The sequence below is a fragment of the Castor canadensis genome, chromosome 1 (genome assembly GCF_047511655.1).
Source record: "Castor canadensis chromosome 1, mCasCan1.hap1v2, whole genome shotgun sequence".
Taxonomy (NCBI): Eukaryota; Metazoa; Chordata; class Mammalia; order Rodentia; family Castoridae; genus Castor; species Castor canadensis.
In genome coordinates this window covers 201,519,114-201,535,367 of record NC_133386.1, presented here as the reverse complement: position 1 = coordinate 201,535,367, position 16,254 = coordinate 201,519,114, and the positions used below count along the sequence as shown (strand labels likewise).

The 16,254-nt window shown below is 58.7% G+C and overlaps 1 protein-coding gene across 4 annotated transcripts; it reads right to left on the bottom strand.

Moving 5' to 3' along the window:
* Window positions 1–461: 461 nt before the first annotated feature.
* Window positions 462–15,415, bottom strand: Ccdc88b (coiled-coil domain containing 88B). 4 transcript variants are annotated; one of them, XM_020162435.2, is made up of 27 exons: window positions 15,311–15,414; window positions 14,871–15,034; window positions 14,606–14,717; window positions 14,463–14,532; window positions 14,318–14,376; window positions 14,148–14,231; window positions 13,910–14,053; window positions 13,625–13,770; window positions 13,390–13,471; window positions 13,140–13,298; window positions 12,666–12,812; window positions 12,330–12,444; window positions 12,067–12,203; window positions 10,838–11,974; window positions 6,934–7,061; window positions 6,747–6,864; window positions 6,269–6,364; window positions 6,050–6,190; window positions 5,253–5,509; window positions 4,846–4,989; window positions 4,505–4,691; window positions 4,254–4,399; window positions 3,862–3,960; window positions 3,640–3,664; window positions 2,837–3,043; window positions 2,616–2,684; window positions 462–941 (listed from the first exon to the last, which is right to left on the bottom strand). In XM_020162435.2, the coding sequence occupies exons 1-27, from the start codon at window positions 15,368–15,370 to the stop codon at window positions 528–530; spliced, it is 4,647 nt and encodes a 1,548-aa protein (XP_020018024.2). In that variant the 5' UTR covers window positions 15,371–15,414; the 3' UTR covers window positions 462–527. The 4 variants fall into 4 exon arrangements, with proteins under 4 accessions (XP_020018024.2, XP_020018026.2, XP_020018025.2 ...); XM_020162436.2 differs by having other exon boundaries at window positions 748–941; window positions 3,498–3,664; XM_020162437.2 differs by lacking the exon at window positions 14,871–15,034 and having other exon boundaries at window positions 15,311–15,415.
* Between the last annotated feature and the right edge of the window lie 839 nt (window positions 15,416–16,254).

The following is a 16,254-nucleotide window of genomic DNA, read 5'->3' as shown; positions in this document are numbered from 1 at the left end:
ACTCACATCCTGCCACCCAACCTAATTGCCCCCCTTTCCCAGGCGTCATCCTAGAGGCCCAGGTCAGAGACCCAATGTGCCTCCCACCTCAGTGGCAGCCCCTGACACTAGATGATCCCCACCAGGCTATGAGCTCCCAAGCTGAGTCAACCCCAAAGGGCTGGGGGGACAGAAGATAAGAAAGCAAGAAAATGTGGAGAGAGAAGAGTACCCTAGGTGAGGGTGGGGTTGGGGCCATGGGGGTTGCACTGCCCACACCCAGAGCCCAGGCTCCACCCACTGCTGGCTGGCCTCCCTGGTGGCACGATCCAGGCTTTGGCAAGGCTGACTGGCCACACCCCAATGCCCTGGTCTAGGCAAGAGCCCTTTGGCACAGACCCCCACCAACCAGGAGGTATTCCAGCCCCATACCCAACGCTGGGCTCCCAGAGACAGCCAGGAAACACAGCATGGACTCAGGGTTGCCTATTCCAGCTTTATTCTTGTGTCCCTCACATTCCAGCTAAGGCTCAGACATCAAGCCCAAGTCACCGACCCCAGGGAATGGGCCTTGGCTCCCAGTCTGAACTGGGCAAGGGGCTCTCTTGCCGCTTCTGCCAGCCTGCAGTTGGGGCATCCCCCAGAGACCACCTCCTCACTAATGGCCGTATGGCAGAGCCAGAGCCCCAGCCAGGAGTCACTCGCCCATCCCCCCTGTTCACAAGCTTTCCCCAGCTCCATCTTGGGGCAATGGTGCGGGCTGTGGGGGTTCTGGTGGTCCGGGCTTCTTTGTCCAAGGATTCCCCTTGGGCACCATGGCTCCCTGAGGCCTTGGGCTGCCTGGGGCCACAGTTGACACTCCAGTGGCGAGAGGACTGTACTCCCAAGGTCCCTGTCCTTGTGGCGTCACTGGCTGAGGGAAGGGGTGAGGAGACGTTTCTCGGGTTCCGGCTCCTCAAGGCCTGGAGGGACAAGCTCAGCTCAGGCCCACCTCCCTAGCGGGACTCCCAGCTTGCCAGGCAGCCCACAGGGCCCTGCACCAATGCCTGTGCTCTGCCCCGCCGGTCTTCTCCACACCAGCTACACCAGTGCTTGAGTGTGCCAGGCCTTTCTTCAAGTTGTCCCATAAACTCTTACCGCCAAGTCTCTGCTCCCTCTTTACCTCCTGAGACCATCCTACTTCCTGCACCCTCATAGACATCCAACACACACACCAGCGCTCCTGACACTTCCTCATTCAGCTTCCTTTCCTGAGCATCATGACATCCTAGCTCTCGGGGGCTGAGCTAACAAACCCAGCAGCTGCACCATGGCTGATCTGAACCTACATGTGCTCGCCTGTGACATGCCCTCAGGACTTCAAAAACTTAGCATAAAAAAAAAATAATGTCAAACAAGATGCCAGGTGGCTCATGCCTGTAATCCTAGCTACATGGGAGGCTGAGATCAGCAGGACTGAGATTCTAGGCCAGCCCAGGCAACTAGTTCTAGAAACCCTATCTCCAAAATAACCAGAGCAAAATAGACTAGAGGTGTGGCTCAAGTGGTAGAGCGCTTGCTTTGTAAGCTTAAAGCCCTGAGTTCAAACTCCAATGCCACCAAAAATAATGAATATCTCCTTTGTGATTTTTTTTTTCTTGGGTGGGACTGGGGTTTGAATTCAGAGCCTCACACTTAGAAAGCAGGCATTCTACCACTTGAGCCACACCCCCAGCCCATTTTGCTTTTGTTATTTTTCAGATAGGCCCCTGAGCTTTTGCCCACGGGGAGGGCCTCAGACCCTGATCCTCCTACCTATGCCTCCCACATAGCTGGGATTACAGAAGAGGGCCACTACATCAAGCTTATTGGCTGAAATGGGATCTCACTAACTTTTTGTCCGTCCAGGTTGGCCTCAAACTAGGATCATCCCAAAGTCTACTTCCTGAGTAGCTGAAATTACAAGTGTGAACCCTTCATTTGTGACTTTATTTCCCACTGACTGCAGGTTGAAAATGGTAATTTTAAGCAAATCAAGTTAAATTAAGAAACATTAAAATTCATTTCACCTGTCTCTTGTGACTTTTTTGTTTTGCTTTGTTTTTTGGGGTTTTTTATTTTGTTTTGTTTTGTTGGCGGTACTGGGGTTTGAACATAGGGTCTACTCCTTGAGCCACTTCACCAAACCTTTTTTGTGATGGGATTTTTTTTTTTCTTCCACAAAGGGTCTCACAAACTATTTCCCCTCACAAACTATTGACCCTCGATCCTCCTGATCTCTGCCTCTTGAGTAGCTAGAATTACAGGCGTCAGCCACTGGCACCTGCTGGTTTTGTTTTTGAGACAGGGTCTTGCTATGCAGCCCAGACTGGCCTTGAACCCACAATCCTCCTGCTGAGATTACAGGTGTGCGCCAGACACCGTGCCCAGCTCCTACACTGTGTTTCTTTTGAACAGGATTGTTTCAGACAGTGATTATTTTTATGCACGTTTTTTGCTGTCTGCCTCCCACTCCAGAATGTTCCCTGCAGCATCCCCAGTAGCTCACTAGCTGGCACTTGGTAAAAGATGGTCTTCAGAGGAGAGAATAGATGAATGAGGTCTTCCAGGGGCCCAAGCTACACAGATACCCCAGTCCTTCCCCAGACCCCACTCACCCTCTCCCTTGGCATCTGTTTCATGTTCCTGGAGGGTCTCAGTGGAACCGTCCCATTCCACGCCAGATCCTGTGGGGCACAAGGCAGCCGCTGGGCAGGGGGCAAGGGAAGAGGTGGGCAGGGCTTGCAGGAGACACAGAGCACAGGAAGAAAGCCCTGCCCCCAGGGTGCTGGGTTCCTAAGGTGTTGGAAGCTAAGAGGACAGGGACGTCATCCCTCACCTTTGCCATGGGCACCGGGTGCTCCCAGGGGGCCTGGCCGGCGCTGTCGGAATCGTTGTCGGGGCGTGTCCCCAGGGCTAAATGATTCCGAGCTTCGCCCCACAGGGAACCTCGAACTGAGTTTCCGCCGCTGCCCACCTGCCAGGGTCTCATCCTGCAGGCAGAGGGAGCTCTGGGCCCGTCGCATGGGGGCCGGTGAAGGGGACCCTGGGAGAGGCACATGCAGGAGGTGGCGTCAGCGACATGCATGGAGGGGATGGCTGAGCAGAGGGGCCCATAGGTGACACTGCACAAGGCCAGAGAGAGAGGTGCGGTGCACAGCAGGGAGGGGACCATGGGGTCTGAACCCTGTACTAACTCAGACCTTGAGCGAGGTGCCTCCCTTCCTCCCTCCCTGGGCCATCAGTTTCCTCCTCTAGGATAAGCAGCACCTCCGTAAAGTGACCAGCCACTCTAAGGATCTAGGCACAGCTGGGATAGGTCTAGGTGAGTGACAGCAGAGGCAGGAGAGAGGTGCCTGCAAGAGGGACCATGGCAAAGAGCAGGGGGCAGGCAGCAGGGAAGGCCAGGGGTGAATGTGGCAGGCCAGGCAGTATGGCAGATGTGGGAGAAGGGACCACATGGAGTAGGGACCTCCTGGACACCTGGCCCGCAGACCCACCTGTCCCATCTGCCTCCCTGCCCTGGGGGAGCTCTGTCTCCAGGGGGGCCCCCAGGCTGTCAGTGCTGCCAGCCCCATCAGCCCCCAGGCGTGGCCCCCCAAGGGGGGCTCCCTCCCGCCGGGGCCGCATCAGCCTCTTCACCTTGTCTGCCAGCCAGCTGCCCTTCCTGGGAGCAAGAGGGCACAAGAAAGGGTAAGGACAGGGAGGAAGGAAGGAGAGGAAGAGGAGGGTCGTGTCAGGGATGGTGAGGGCTATGCCATCCCTCACTGGACCAGAGCTGGGCTGAGGGTCAGAGGGTTGGACTGGGCAGGGCAGGATGGACCTGAGTAGGACCCAGGCCTCAGGGAGGTAGGGGGCTCTCACTTGGTCCGGGGCAGGGGCCCAGGCTCCAGCACTCGATACTGGTCCATTATCTTCTCCACCAGCTTCTGTTTCTCACGACGCAGGGCGTTAAGCTGGTCCCTGGAGGGAAAGGGAGGGGAGGGGTGGGCATGAGGCTTGGGGAGGCTCAGGCGGGAGCACTGCGCAGGTGGAAGCACATACACCCTGGTGCAGCCATGCTGCAGGTGAGACCACCCTGGGCGGTCAACTCCAACACTTTTGCAATGACTTCCCGGGGCAGCTCTGTGTGAACAACCCCAGGCAAAGAGCCACTGAAAGGATGGGGGCAGGTGGGGGAAGGCTAGGGATGCATGTGTCAGGCCAGACAGCATGGCAGACATGGGAGGGGGACACACAGCCCGCAGCCTGCTCACAGGTACTCGCGCTGTTCGCGATGCAGGTGATCGCGACTCTCCAGACTACGCTCCAGCAGCTCCCGGTTCTCCCGACTCAGGGCCTGCACCTCGGCCAACAGCTGGCGGTTCTCCTCCTCTTGGGCACTCCGCAGCTGCGTCAGCAGCTGTAGGTGGCAGCAGGGACAGAATAAACCTGGCTCAAGGCAACCCAACCTGGCCGCCCTAGCCTGCCTCAGCCATCCCAGTCACCACTGTGAGCCACACCACACCTCACACTGTGTGGTCAGCCGGCAGGCGCTCAGGTCCAGCTGCTGGTTGGATTCACGAAGCTGCTGGCTCTGCATCTCCAGCTGTGCCCGCTCCAGCTCCAACCGTGCAAGGCGGCCCCGCAGCTCCCCACGTTCGCCCTGCAGCTCCCCTCGCTCCCGGGACACCTCCGCCAGGAGCATCTGGGCTCTTCAGAAGCAAGGAGAGTTGCTCTCCAAGGGCCAGAGAAACCATGCCGGGAGAGGCAGCAAAGCAGGACCCCACAGGGACACGCCACACTTCACAGATAGGAACACTGAGCGAAGGCCTGAGCAGTGGGGGGGGACCACACCAGTCCCGGTACCTGTCGTGCTCACTCTGCAGTCTCCGTAGCTCCTCCTCCAGACCCCGCTGCCGATGTCCATCCTGCATCAGGCGTTCACGCTCTGCCAGCAGGGCCACCTCCTGCGCCTCCACGTTGGCCCGCTGGGCCTGCAGCTGCTCGTGCCTGAATGGACAAGAGCCAGAGAGAGCTTGCTGGAGCCTGGGGCCATGGCAAGCAGGCGCTGGACTATGAGGACTTGGAAGGTCTGTCACCTTCTAAGCATAGCCCTCTCCCCGCCCAGGCAAAGCCACCAAGCAAAATGCCATGCCAGGTGCTACCACTCCCAACTGCTGCACCCAACCCAGAAGTCAGGGAGATCACACCTCCCAGGGAGCCTGCTCTTGGCAGGTGGGCATAACCCGGACGCTGGGCTCCTGGAGGCTCACCGGCCCTGCAGCTCCCGGTGGGCCAGCTCCAGGGTGCGCATGTTAGCCTTCAGGTCTCGGTGTCGCACCAGTAGTCCCTCTAGCTCAGTCTCCTGCCGTCGCTGCAGCTGTGCCAGGGCCTCATGGTCCCGCAGCAGAGCCTGCTGCTGCCCTCGGGTCTCCTCCTGGGCCTGCCGTGCTGCCCGCACCTCCTCCTCCAGCACCCCCAGCTTCCTGTGCAGCTCCTGGCCCTGAATCTCCATCACTGACTTCTCGGCCTAAGGCAGAGCAGGGAGGCAGGACCACTGCAGTGGGACCCAAGGCCCGAAAGGGGGTAAGGGACGAAGACTTGAGGGCAGAGGGCAGAGGACAAGGAGAGAGCTATAGCAGAGCCAGAGGGCTGGGGGGTGGGGCAGGTGAAAGGGAGAAGCAGAGATTAACTGGTAAAGACAAGAGAGGCAACATGGGGGCAGCCTGGAGCCAGGTTGTGCAGGGGAGGGCAAGAGGCCCAGGACCAGGGATGGGACAGATGGGGCTGGAGTAGGTGACAGGGGAAGGGGTGAGGACTAATGGCTAGCTGTAGAGGAGAGGGTAGAGATAGTGAGATGACAGAAGAGGGTGGGGAACAGATGTGGCAGCTGGAGGCAGGGGTGCAGAATGGGGTGGCTGGGTTCAGGAGACAAGGGTAGATGTGACTAGGAAACAGAGTGGGGTAGTTGGCTGGGGTAGGGAAAGGGGCCCAAAAGCATAGGAACAGAGGGCAGCAGAGAGTGAGCAGGGGACAGGAAAGGGGATGGGTCCTTCAAGCCACCACCCACCTGCAGGCGGCTGCTGTACTCCTGTGCCCGCTGACTCTGCAGCAGCAGCTCCTGCGCCCGGCCCTGCAGGTTCCCCAGCTGCCCCTCCAGGTGCTGCAGCTGCCCCTGCAGAGCCGCCTTCTCAGCCACCAGGGTCGCATTCTGCCGGAAGGCAGGGTTAGCAGCAGTCAAGCAGCCTCCCCCACCTCCCCCTGGTGGCCCCCATAACCCGGCACTCACACTTCGCTCCACCTCGATAAGCCGCCCACTCTGGGTCATCATGGTCTGAGGCTCAGCCTGGCCCTCGGGCCCCTGTCCTCCAGGGCCCCGGCGCAGCTGCAAGGACAGGCCCAGGTCATGTAGAGTGGTGGCAGTGGCTTGGGAAAGGTGCAGGGATCCACACCAATGGACCTGACCCCTTCAGTGGGGCATCAGAAAGGATCGTTGACTTGGGCTTGCTGGGAAGTGGTAGAGCCCTGGCCAGAGATGCAGAGCAGCCACCTCAACAGGTCTGTCATTTCAGGAACAGGGTTCACAAATCCTCAAGAAGGCTACAAAGCCACCTGACTCCCAGCATCACGCCCCCTCCAACAGACCCCAAGAGGGCATGAAGTGAAACAGCTACCCAAGAGTCCAATCCAGAGCACAGGCAGCCCTGGCCGCCCACTCAGAGGCTGGTAGGAAGGTAGGCAGATACCAGCTTCAGGCCCCATCTCACCTGCAACAGCTCCTCTTCCAGCTGCAGGGCCCGGGTCTTGAGCTCCATCAGTGCCTCCTCCTTGCTGGTCTCTGCTGCTTGCAGCTCAGCTTCCAGTCGCTGCTCCAGGCCCAGGTACCTGCCACAAAAAGCCTTGGTACCCAGCCCCACCTCCCTGCCCCTCTCTGCCCCTGGGCATTGCCTCCACCTCTGATGCTGGCTCTCCTGTTCTCGAAGAAACTCCTGGCGCTCCTGGGCTGCCCGTTCCAGCTCCCGCTGCAGATGCTCCAGCCGGGCCCCCAGCTCCTGGCCCCGCACCACAGCCTTCTCCAGCTCCTGAGGGCAGGCAGGTCAGGCTTAGGGCAGTGACCCATCACTCTCCCCCAGGGGCAGAGGAGGGTGGGAGGTCTGGCTTCCTGCCATTGCTCTGTCACCCTGGGCAAATATTTTGGACTCTTTGGGTCTCTACTCCCCCATCTATAAAAAAGGAACAAAGCCTGGTGGCTTGCAGGGTGCACACAAAAAGAACTGGAGTTGTAACCCTGGCAAGGTGACAGAGGTGTGCTCTGGGCAAGTGTCATCACCTCCTTGAGCCCGTAGTTCCGTGTGCGCTCAGAGAGAAGGGGGAGAGCCCTGCGGGCCGCCACACTGGCCATGTGGGGGTAACAGGGCTCAGTGGAGCAGATCAGAAGAGCACCCTCCCCAACAGGGGGATGCAGGACAGGAACTTGGGGGTCACAGGCCTAACCAGAGTGGAGGCCTGGAGAGGTCTGGCCAGGCGTGTGGCCTTTGGCAGTTGGGCCACACCATTTCAGGGGAGGGGTGGGAGGCCCATTCTGGCCTATAGGCCCCAGGGACAGGTAGGCCAAACCATTCTGATACACAGGGGACCCTGGCAGTATGAAGCCACTGAAAGGATGACACCTTACATCTTGCTTCTAGAAACCAAGCCGGCAGCTGTTGCTGCTGAGCCATCGTCCTGTGTAACAACCCACCCAGCCTTGCCCTGGGCCCTGCATTCCCAACACCTGTGGCCATGGCCTCTGGCTGAAAACCTACAAGTCCCACAAGGCACTGCTGCCTGGCCAGCCACTAGGGCTGGAGCACTGCTGCGGGTGGGAAAATAGTGCAGATGATGGCAAAGGCCCAGGGCTCCCTTTCCTGTGCCCCCTTCACCCAGCCCAGGAGGGCTCCATGCCCATGAGGACAACCCCAGAGGCCTGGCTCCCTGACCTGCCCTGCCAACCAGCTGCTCTTGTGCCACACCCAGGTAGCACCAGGAACTGCTCCTACCAGGAAATCTCACAAAATTCCCTTTGTCCCCAGATTCTTCCAGCCTCTGGGTCCTCAAAGCCTGTTCTTCCAGCCACCAGCCTCACCCTCACCCTCCCTGCACACTCCCTCTCCCAGTAAGCACATGCCAGGGGCCAGGCACTGCCCCAAACTCTCTGTGTGCATTATCTTACAGGATCCTCAAGGCAGGTACATTTTTGTTGTTCTGTTAACTTTACTTTTTCTTTTCCTTTTTTCAGGGATGAGGTGGGGACTGAGGTTTGAACTTAGGGCTTCATGCTTACAAAGCAGGTGCTCTACCACTTGAGCCACACCTCCAGTCCATTTTGCTCTGGTTATTTTGGAGATGGGGTCTCAAGAACTATTTGCCCAGAGCCAGGTACCAGTGGCTCATGCCTGTAATCCTAGCTACTTAGGAGGGAGAGATCAGGAGGACTGTGCTTCAAAGCCAGCCCTGGGTAAATAGTTCCTGAGACCCCCATCTCAAAAATACTCAACACAAAACAGAGCTGGTGGGGTAGTTTCAAGTGCCTAGCAAACATTGAAGCACTGAGTTCAAACCCTAGTACTGACAAAAAACAAAAACACTATTTGCCCTGACTGCCTTCGAACCTCAATCCTTCCTATATAAGCCTCCCAAGTAGCTAGGATTACAGGTGTGAGCCACCTGTTCCAGTACAGTTTTAACTCCAGTTTTACAGATCATCCGAAAAGTAAGGCTATCCAAAAGGTGACTTGCCCCAAGCTCACAGCTGAGAAGCTGGGGATCTGGACTATGATTCAGTTCCTTCAGCCTGACAGCACTCAGTTCCACCCTACAGAGTAAACCCCAGAGATGACCTCTGTCCTAACTATCCCAATTCCCACCTTCTTAGCCTCCCTGCCTCCAGCTTGCCCCGCCAAAGCCTAACCTAGGTCAACCCAGAGAAGGTGGGGTCTGAGCAAGATGCCTTTCCTTTCTGAATCTCAGCGTCCTGCCTGCACATTGGGACAGAACTGGAGACCTCCCCAGCACTGACACTCTTTCCACTGCTGTGTGGTGTCCTCCACTTTCCCCATGGATCTCCAGCAGGGCCTGACCACTGTGCTCACCTAAGCCTCCAGGGACACCACATAAGAAAAGCCCAATTCCTCCCTTAGCTTAGAAAGAAGCTTATGGCCTGCCATCAGGAGACCTGCTTAATTCACTCTCAGCCTCACCTCTCATGCCCACCTCACACTCCTCCAACTCATGCCTGAACCTACCCTACTCCCCCCTCCTCCAGGAAGCCACCTCTGGTGCACCCAGCCTAAGTCCAGGGTACTAGCTGGACCCGTGGCTCCCTGCACTGCCCTGTCTCCACTTGGCTTGTGAGGATGATGTGCCTGGTGTCTTGTCACCATTGTGCCTGGAGCCTGGGACACGGCCTGGCACCACAAAGATACCCATAAAGCAGGTATGAATGAATGACTACAAGTGTTTCCTGGCATTCTGTCTCCTCTGTCCCTGACCTCACCCCAGTCAGCTTGACCAATGCCCCTGCTTCCTCATGGTCCCTGGCTCCTGGCCAAGCAAGGTGACTATCCTCCAACTCAGCCCCACACAGGCCTGTCCATGTCCTGGGGTGGCTTTCCCTGCCTGAGGAATTGAATACCAACCACTAGCTGGCCCCATCCCTCCTACACCCCGAGTCCTTGTCCTTATGCCCTAGAAAAACCTTGGCCATTTCTCCTGAAAGCCTCCTGCCACCAGCCAGGCATCAGTTCCTCCTCCCATGGGCTTTCTTGGCACTTTGCACAAGTAAGTATTTTTGTTTTCCATCCCTTCCCTTCCCTTCTCTCTCTTCAGCAGTAGAACCCAGGTCCTCCAGTATACTAGACAAGCACTCTACCACTTGAGCTGTGCCCCCAGCCCTTTTGGTTTTTCTTTTGTTTTTGAGATAAGTCTCCCTAACTTCATCTGGGCTGGCCTCAAATGCTGGGCAATCCTCCTGCCTCCACTTTTCAAGTAGCTGGTATTATAGGCATGAACCACCACACCTAGCCCTAGAAACCATTTCTTTTTTTTTTTTGCAGTGAGTACTGGGGCTTGAACTCAGGACCTACACCTTGAGCCACTCCACCAGCCCTTTTTGTGTGTGTGTGATGGGTTTTTGCAAGATAGGGTCTTGAGAACTATTTCCCCAGGCTGGCTTCAAACCATGATCCTCCTAATCTCTGCCTCCTGAGTAGCTAGGATTACAGGCATGAGCCACTGGTCCCGGCTCCCCTTAGTAACCATTTCTTGATCACTTACAACATATCTTGGCCCAGCATGAGCTAAGCTCTTTCCATCATCTTCCTCAGTCTTCCGAAAGACCTCAGAGGTGCTGGTGGCTCACACCTGTAATCCTAGATACTCAGGAATCAGACATCAGGAGAATCGGATTCGAAGCCAGCCCAAGCAAATAGTTTGTGAGACCCTATCTCAAAAAAACCCAGCACAAAAACAGGGCTGGAAGAGTGGCTCAAGTAGTAGAGTGCCTGCCTAGCAAACATGAAACCCTGAGTTCAAAAAAAAAATCTCAGAGGTCCTGAGGAACAGCATTCTCATTTTCCAGGAAAAAGGACTGGGCTGGAGGTGAGTAGACTACCCAGCCAGAGCACCACGACTGCACCGGGCATCCTGAACCCTTCCTGCAGCCCACCCCATCAGAGGCAGAGGCCATCTGCTGTGTCCTAAGAAGGCAGGGGTGGACTTGGCCTTTCTATATTTTTCCCCAACTCCAACTGGGCACTCAGTGGTTGCTGGTGGAATCCACAATCCCACACCTAGCAACTTGTCTGGAACCCCAACATACCTCCCCGAGGGCTTGCTTCTCCCGGCGCTCACTTTCAGCCTCCTCCAGGTGGCCTCGGCCCTCCATCTCCAGCACCTGAATCCGCTGTTCAGCAGCCTCTGCTTGGGCCCGCAACCTGGGACCTTCTCGCTCCCACTGCCTCCGCTCCCGGCCTGCTGCTGCCAACGCCTCTGCCAGGGCCTCCCGCTCCCTGGACACAGCCTCTAGCTCCCGGCCAGCTGCCTCCACTGCCTCCCGCAGTCGGGCCAGCTCTCGGGCCTGGGCCTCTGCCTCCTGGTGGGCCTCAGCCTCTGTCCTCCGCACTTGGCCCAGCTCTTCTGAGAGGCGCGCAACCTCTGCACCTCTGGTCTCCAGCCTCTGGGCCTGGGCTTCCAGCTCAGCCCCAAGAACCACAGCCTCTCTCCTCAGCCGCATCACCTCCTCCCTGAGGTCCTCCTGCTCGGGGCAACCACTGGCCAGGGTCCCCCCCGTGATTGGCTCCTCCAAGGCCTGAACATCAGAAACTCCTTCCAACTTCTGTTGTGGTTTTTGAGGGGCCAACTCCCCAACCATCCCCTCTAGCCTGTGTTCATGCCTTCCAGCCTCTGTCTGTCGCTTGGACAAGTCCAGCCCCTGGTCCAGAGTCTCCTGTTCCTCCAGAGGAAGCTGGGGGTTGAGCTCTGAGGATCCAGGCTTGTGTTTGGGGCCCTGCTGGGCCTCAGGTGCTGACGTTCCTTGAGAAGCCTTTCTGTCTCCAGTCTCTTCTCCCAGCACAGGCTGCACCTCAGTTGTGATCTCTGGACTCTCAGGTGAGGTCATGGACAGGGAGGTCTGGACAGAAGCTCTGTGGCCAGTCTTCTCCAGGGACTTCTGTGTCTCCTCAGGAGTGTCTGAGTCTTGGGTTATGTCTGAGGTCTGGGCAGCTAGGGCAGCCTCCATCACCTCCTGGTCTGAATCAGATGCCAGGGGACACTCAGATGATGACCACTTGAGGGCTGAATCTGATGCACAGGGAGCAAGATCCAGGGTCTGGGTGCCTTCACCCTCTGTCTGGTAAACCAAGCCTTGTGGGCTGTGGTCTGAGGCCAGTGGAGTCCCTGGAGAGGCATCAAGCACAGGAAGCATGGAGTCCTTGCTCTGCTCCTCCAGCAGGGGACACTGTGGGCATATGAGAGAGACAGTCAGGCCCGAGGGGAGCACTAGGGGAGCATTGGGGGAAGGACCAGCCAGGACCACAGTGGGGGACTCACCTGGCCCTCCAGCTGCCTCTGTAGCACATGAAGCAGGCCTCGGAGCTCCTGGTTCTCCCGCTCCACTGTCCGCAGCCGCCCAGCCTCTGCCTCCCTCACCTCATCTTGCAGAGAGGGCGCTGCTCCCAGCAGGAGTGCTGGTGCGGGTGGTAAGACCAGGTCAGAATCTGACCCATGCTTCCTCGCTCCTTACATCACCCCCACTACAGAAAAGACAGAAATCCCCCCCACTACAGAAGCTCCCATCCCAGGGTCCCCCTCACCCTCCACAGGAGAGCCTGGAGGAGGAGGTGGCTCCAGGCTCCTCCGAAGCTCCAACTCCAGCTCCACGTTCTCCTGCACTAGCTGGTCCACCTGATGCTGCAGAGAGCCCAGCTCCTGGGGGTGGTGCGAGGTGGGGGGTGGTAGAGAGACAGGGTCAGACCAGCCCTCCCAACACCACCACCATCACAGCTAGGTCAAGTGCACAGGACCAGGGTCCCTAGAAAGCATCAAAAATAGAGGTCATAGGAATCGCTAGGGGACCCTAGGGGATCATTGGGGTGGGGGACAGACCGACTGACAGGTCAACCCATCTGGGATCACTCAAGCGACCTCACCGCGTGGGCCTCGCCCAGCCGGGTGCGCAGCAGCAGGTTCTCCCGCTGGGTTTCGTGCAGTCGGGCGGAGCGCTCCCTGGCAACCTCCAGTTGCTCTTCCAGCAGCGCCTTTGAGGCCTCCAGCGCCCTTGACAGCACCCGCTCCTCCTGGTGGGAGAGCAGGGAAATGGGTGATGCAATGCAACCCTTATGAGCTCCAGGGCCCGAGGGTCCCAAACCCCTTCCCCTGGGCTGCCACGACTTGTCTCTTCTCCCCCACCTCTCCATCTGCCCCTCTTTCTTCAGGGTCTCTCCAAATACCCAAGCGCCTGATCCAGAGACCACCGCCCTACGTGTATCCTCACCCATTTCCCCTTGGCTTTACTGTGTCTCCCCCGCAGCCCCCCCCCCAAAAAAAAAGCCTGACCCTAGGCCCAATCTCGCCCTGCCCCCTTCCGCTCGCCCCGCCCCCGGCTGCCCCGCCTCCCCCCTCACCTGCAGCTGGCCCTTGCAGGCCTCGGCCTCCTGCAGCCGCTCGCGACAGCGCCGCAGCTCCTCCTGCAGGCGGGGCAGGCGGCCCACCCGCTCCCGCAGCGCTTCGGCCTCCTCGCGGTACAGCTCCGCCCGCTTGGCCTGTCCCGACAACGCCTGGGCCTGGGCCAGTGCGGGCCAGAAGGATTAGGGATGTGAAGGAGACATGGGACCGGAGTCGGGGGAGGCAATGGCGGGAAACATTTGATCGCACCTCCTGGCGAAGCCTTCGAATTTCAGCCTCCAAGCCCTGCACCTCGGCTTGGGAGTCCAGCAGCAGCTCGGCCTTCTCCTCTCTGCAGGGATGGGGTGATGTTGGGTGTCTGGGAACCGCAACCTCCAGCGCTGTCCGGACCTGACCTCCCCCACTCAGCGGGGACTGGGGCCCCTCCCTCTCCCTGCAAGGCCCCTCTCCCCTCAGGTCCCTCTCCTATCCTGAGAGCACTCACAGCTCCTGCCGCAGGCGCCGGAGCTGAGCCTTGGTATTGGCCAGCTGCAGTGCCAGATGGTGCGAGGGACCCTCCCCTGGAGCCCTCGCTGGAGCCTCGGCCGGCAAGGGGGCCCGTTCCCGCTCCAGCAGCAGTTCGGCCAGGCGCTGTGGGAGGTCAACAGTGAGGAGTAACCATCGCATACCTACCCAATCTGAACTGCGACAGACCCCAACCCCACACCTGGACCCCACACCCCCATCTTCCTTACACATCGGGGCCCACAATGTCTCTGCTCCCGCCTACCTGGGCCCCCAGATCACGCTCCCGCACCAGCTTCGACAGTGTCCCCATCAGACTCCGGGACTGCATCTCCAGCTCAAAAGTCCCTAGTTCCCCAGGATCGGGTCCAGCCAGCGCCAGCACCACACCGGCCCCAGGCTGGGTCACCTGGGGGCGCACGGAGAACAATTCAGGGGATGGAGGGTGTAGAGAATGTCCCCAGTGGCGGGACCAGTCCTAGGGTGTCCACCTGCTCCAGTACCTCCTGGATGGTGGTGGCCAGCTCACTCTGGACCTCCAGGCTGAGACCCTGGATGTGGCGGATGAAGAGTTCCCGGTGCTCGCACTGCAGGAGCCAGGAGGGGAAAAGCTGAGGCAGGGTCTTCCTCCATGCCATCAAAGCTCAACACCCCACTTCCCTCCCCTCCTCACCTGCACAGAGGCCCCCAACAGCAGCCGAAGTATGCCTTCCAGCTCCTCCACTGCCTCCTCTGCAGGGCACAAGCCACAGAGTTAAGGGGAAGGGGAGGAGGGGGTGAGCTGGGGTAGAAGCTAGAGGGCTGGCTGGGGACAGCACCTGAGAGGGGGTCAAATCCCAGCGTCTGAAGGTCTGGGGGTGGCGACAGGATCAGCAGCTGCAGCTCCTCCTGGAATGGGGCACAGGGATATGAATGGCGCCTTCTTGCAAGGGGCTCCAGGCTCCGCCACCCAACTCCTCACCTGGTAAAAGTCCCTTAGCCGGCCCCACAGGTGGCTCAGGTTCCACACCCGCCAGGCTGCAGGTCCGTCATGGCCTCTGACCATCTGAGATCCCCCTCGGGAACTGGGGGCACTGTGGGCACAGGGACCACGGGCCAGAGGTGGACTTGAGGACCCCTTAGAGCAGGCCTTGCCCATCACCCTCAGGCTCCTCCCACCAGCCCCCCCCACACCCCCTTCTCAGCTCCCATAGCCATGGCCCCTGATGTCCCTTGATGTCACTTACACTATGCCTAACACCCGGAGGAGCAGGGCCCCATCGCTGAGCCGCAGGAAGCGCTTCTCTGGGCAAAAGGGCCTCTCTCCCTCTTCCTCCCCTTCCTCCTCCTCCTCCTCCTCTGTTTCTGCTGGCTCCTCCACCTCCCCCACCAGCCCTGCCAGTCCCAGGGCCTGTAAGGATAGAGAGGAGTCAGCAGAACAGAGGTGAGCCCCCACTAGCAGAGTGAATTCTGAGCCCCTCTAACCTACCCCAATGAGCCCTGGCACCCCCTACTCTCCTGTCCCCTGAATGCCTCTGGTCCCAGGTCCTGGACCCCCTTGCCTTCAACATGGGCTGGACTTCCCCACCCCCACAGAGAGTCCGCCTCTCCCCAGTCTCCATGCCTGCTCTTCACTCCCACCCTGCTGCTCACTTCCCCTCCCCACCCCCTCCCACCTGCTCCTCACCCAGGTGGCCAGGCTCCCACTCAGAAAATCTCTGAGTCTAGGCCCCTTGCCTCTCTCCATGCCGGGTCAGGGTGTCGTCCCACTGTGGCAGCTACACCTGCCCCGAGAGGAAGAGGAAGTCCCCAACTGGGGGATCCCGGCCAGCCACAAACACCCTATGCAGCTTCCTCCTTCCGGGTTCCTCTGGGCCAGTCGCCCCCAGAGTCCTGCCTCAGCCCCTCCTCACTATGGCATCCTCCCAGCATCTTAGGCAGAGCTGGCTAAGAGGTACCAGGCAAGGCCCACGGCACTCCTGGCACAGAGAGCAATGATGGGTAGCTTCTGCGAGTCTCTGGGATTAGTTTTTTTCCCAGCTTGAAGCCAGACAGTGTGACCTCAGCCTGGCACCCTCCAGGGCCACTAAAGAGACTCTGGGCTTTGCTGTGGAGTCTGGGTGCCCACATGTGCATCTTCTGGTATGTCTGGCTTTATTCATTAGCGCCTCCTTTCTACCCTCTTCTTTTGTTTAAATACTGGGATTTGAACTCAGGGCCTCAAGTTTGCTAGGCAACCAGCCTAGCTCTCCCCTTCTACTTTGATGTTTCTCAGCCTTATCCAGACCTCCCCCAAATTGTGCAGCGTGCTGCAGACACTGCATCCTCAGAGCTCCACAAAGGAGTGGAGACCCCTTCTCTGATCCAGCCCACCCCATGCTCTATACACACTGGACTGAAACAAGGATGCCAACAGGTGGCATCCTTACCACCTGAGGATGGCCAGGTCTCAGTTTCCCATCTGTGAAACCCTAGAGGGAAGTGACACAATAGGAAGAACAACACCACCTGTCTCAGAGATAAGCTGGCTGGAAGATGTCCTAGCTCCCCCACCACTCACTGGGTAGCCTCAGTTCATTCTTTCACCCACCCCGTCTGTGCTGGACACTACACCAGATGCAAGGATGCAGT

What these genes read in the sequence shown, in the direction of transcription:
- Ccdc88b (XM_020162435.2), bottom strand. Translation starts at nt 15,370, where the DNA reads ATGGAGAGAGGCAAGGGGCCTAGACTCAGAGATTTTCTGAGTGGGAGC. An exon ending in TCCAGGCTCTCCTGTGGAGG is followed by an intron (nt 12,204 to 12,329) that starts GTGAGGGGGACC and finishes CACCCGCACCAG; the next exon opens with CACTCCTGCTGGGAGCAGCG. An exon ending in GGGCCCCTGCCCCGGACCAA is followed by an intron (nt 3,665 to 3,861) that starts GTGAGAGCCCCC and finishes TCTTGCTCCCAG; the next exon opens with GAAGGGCAGCTGGCTGGCAG.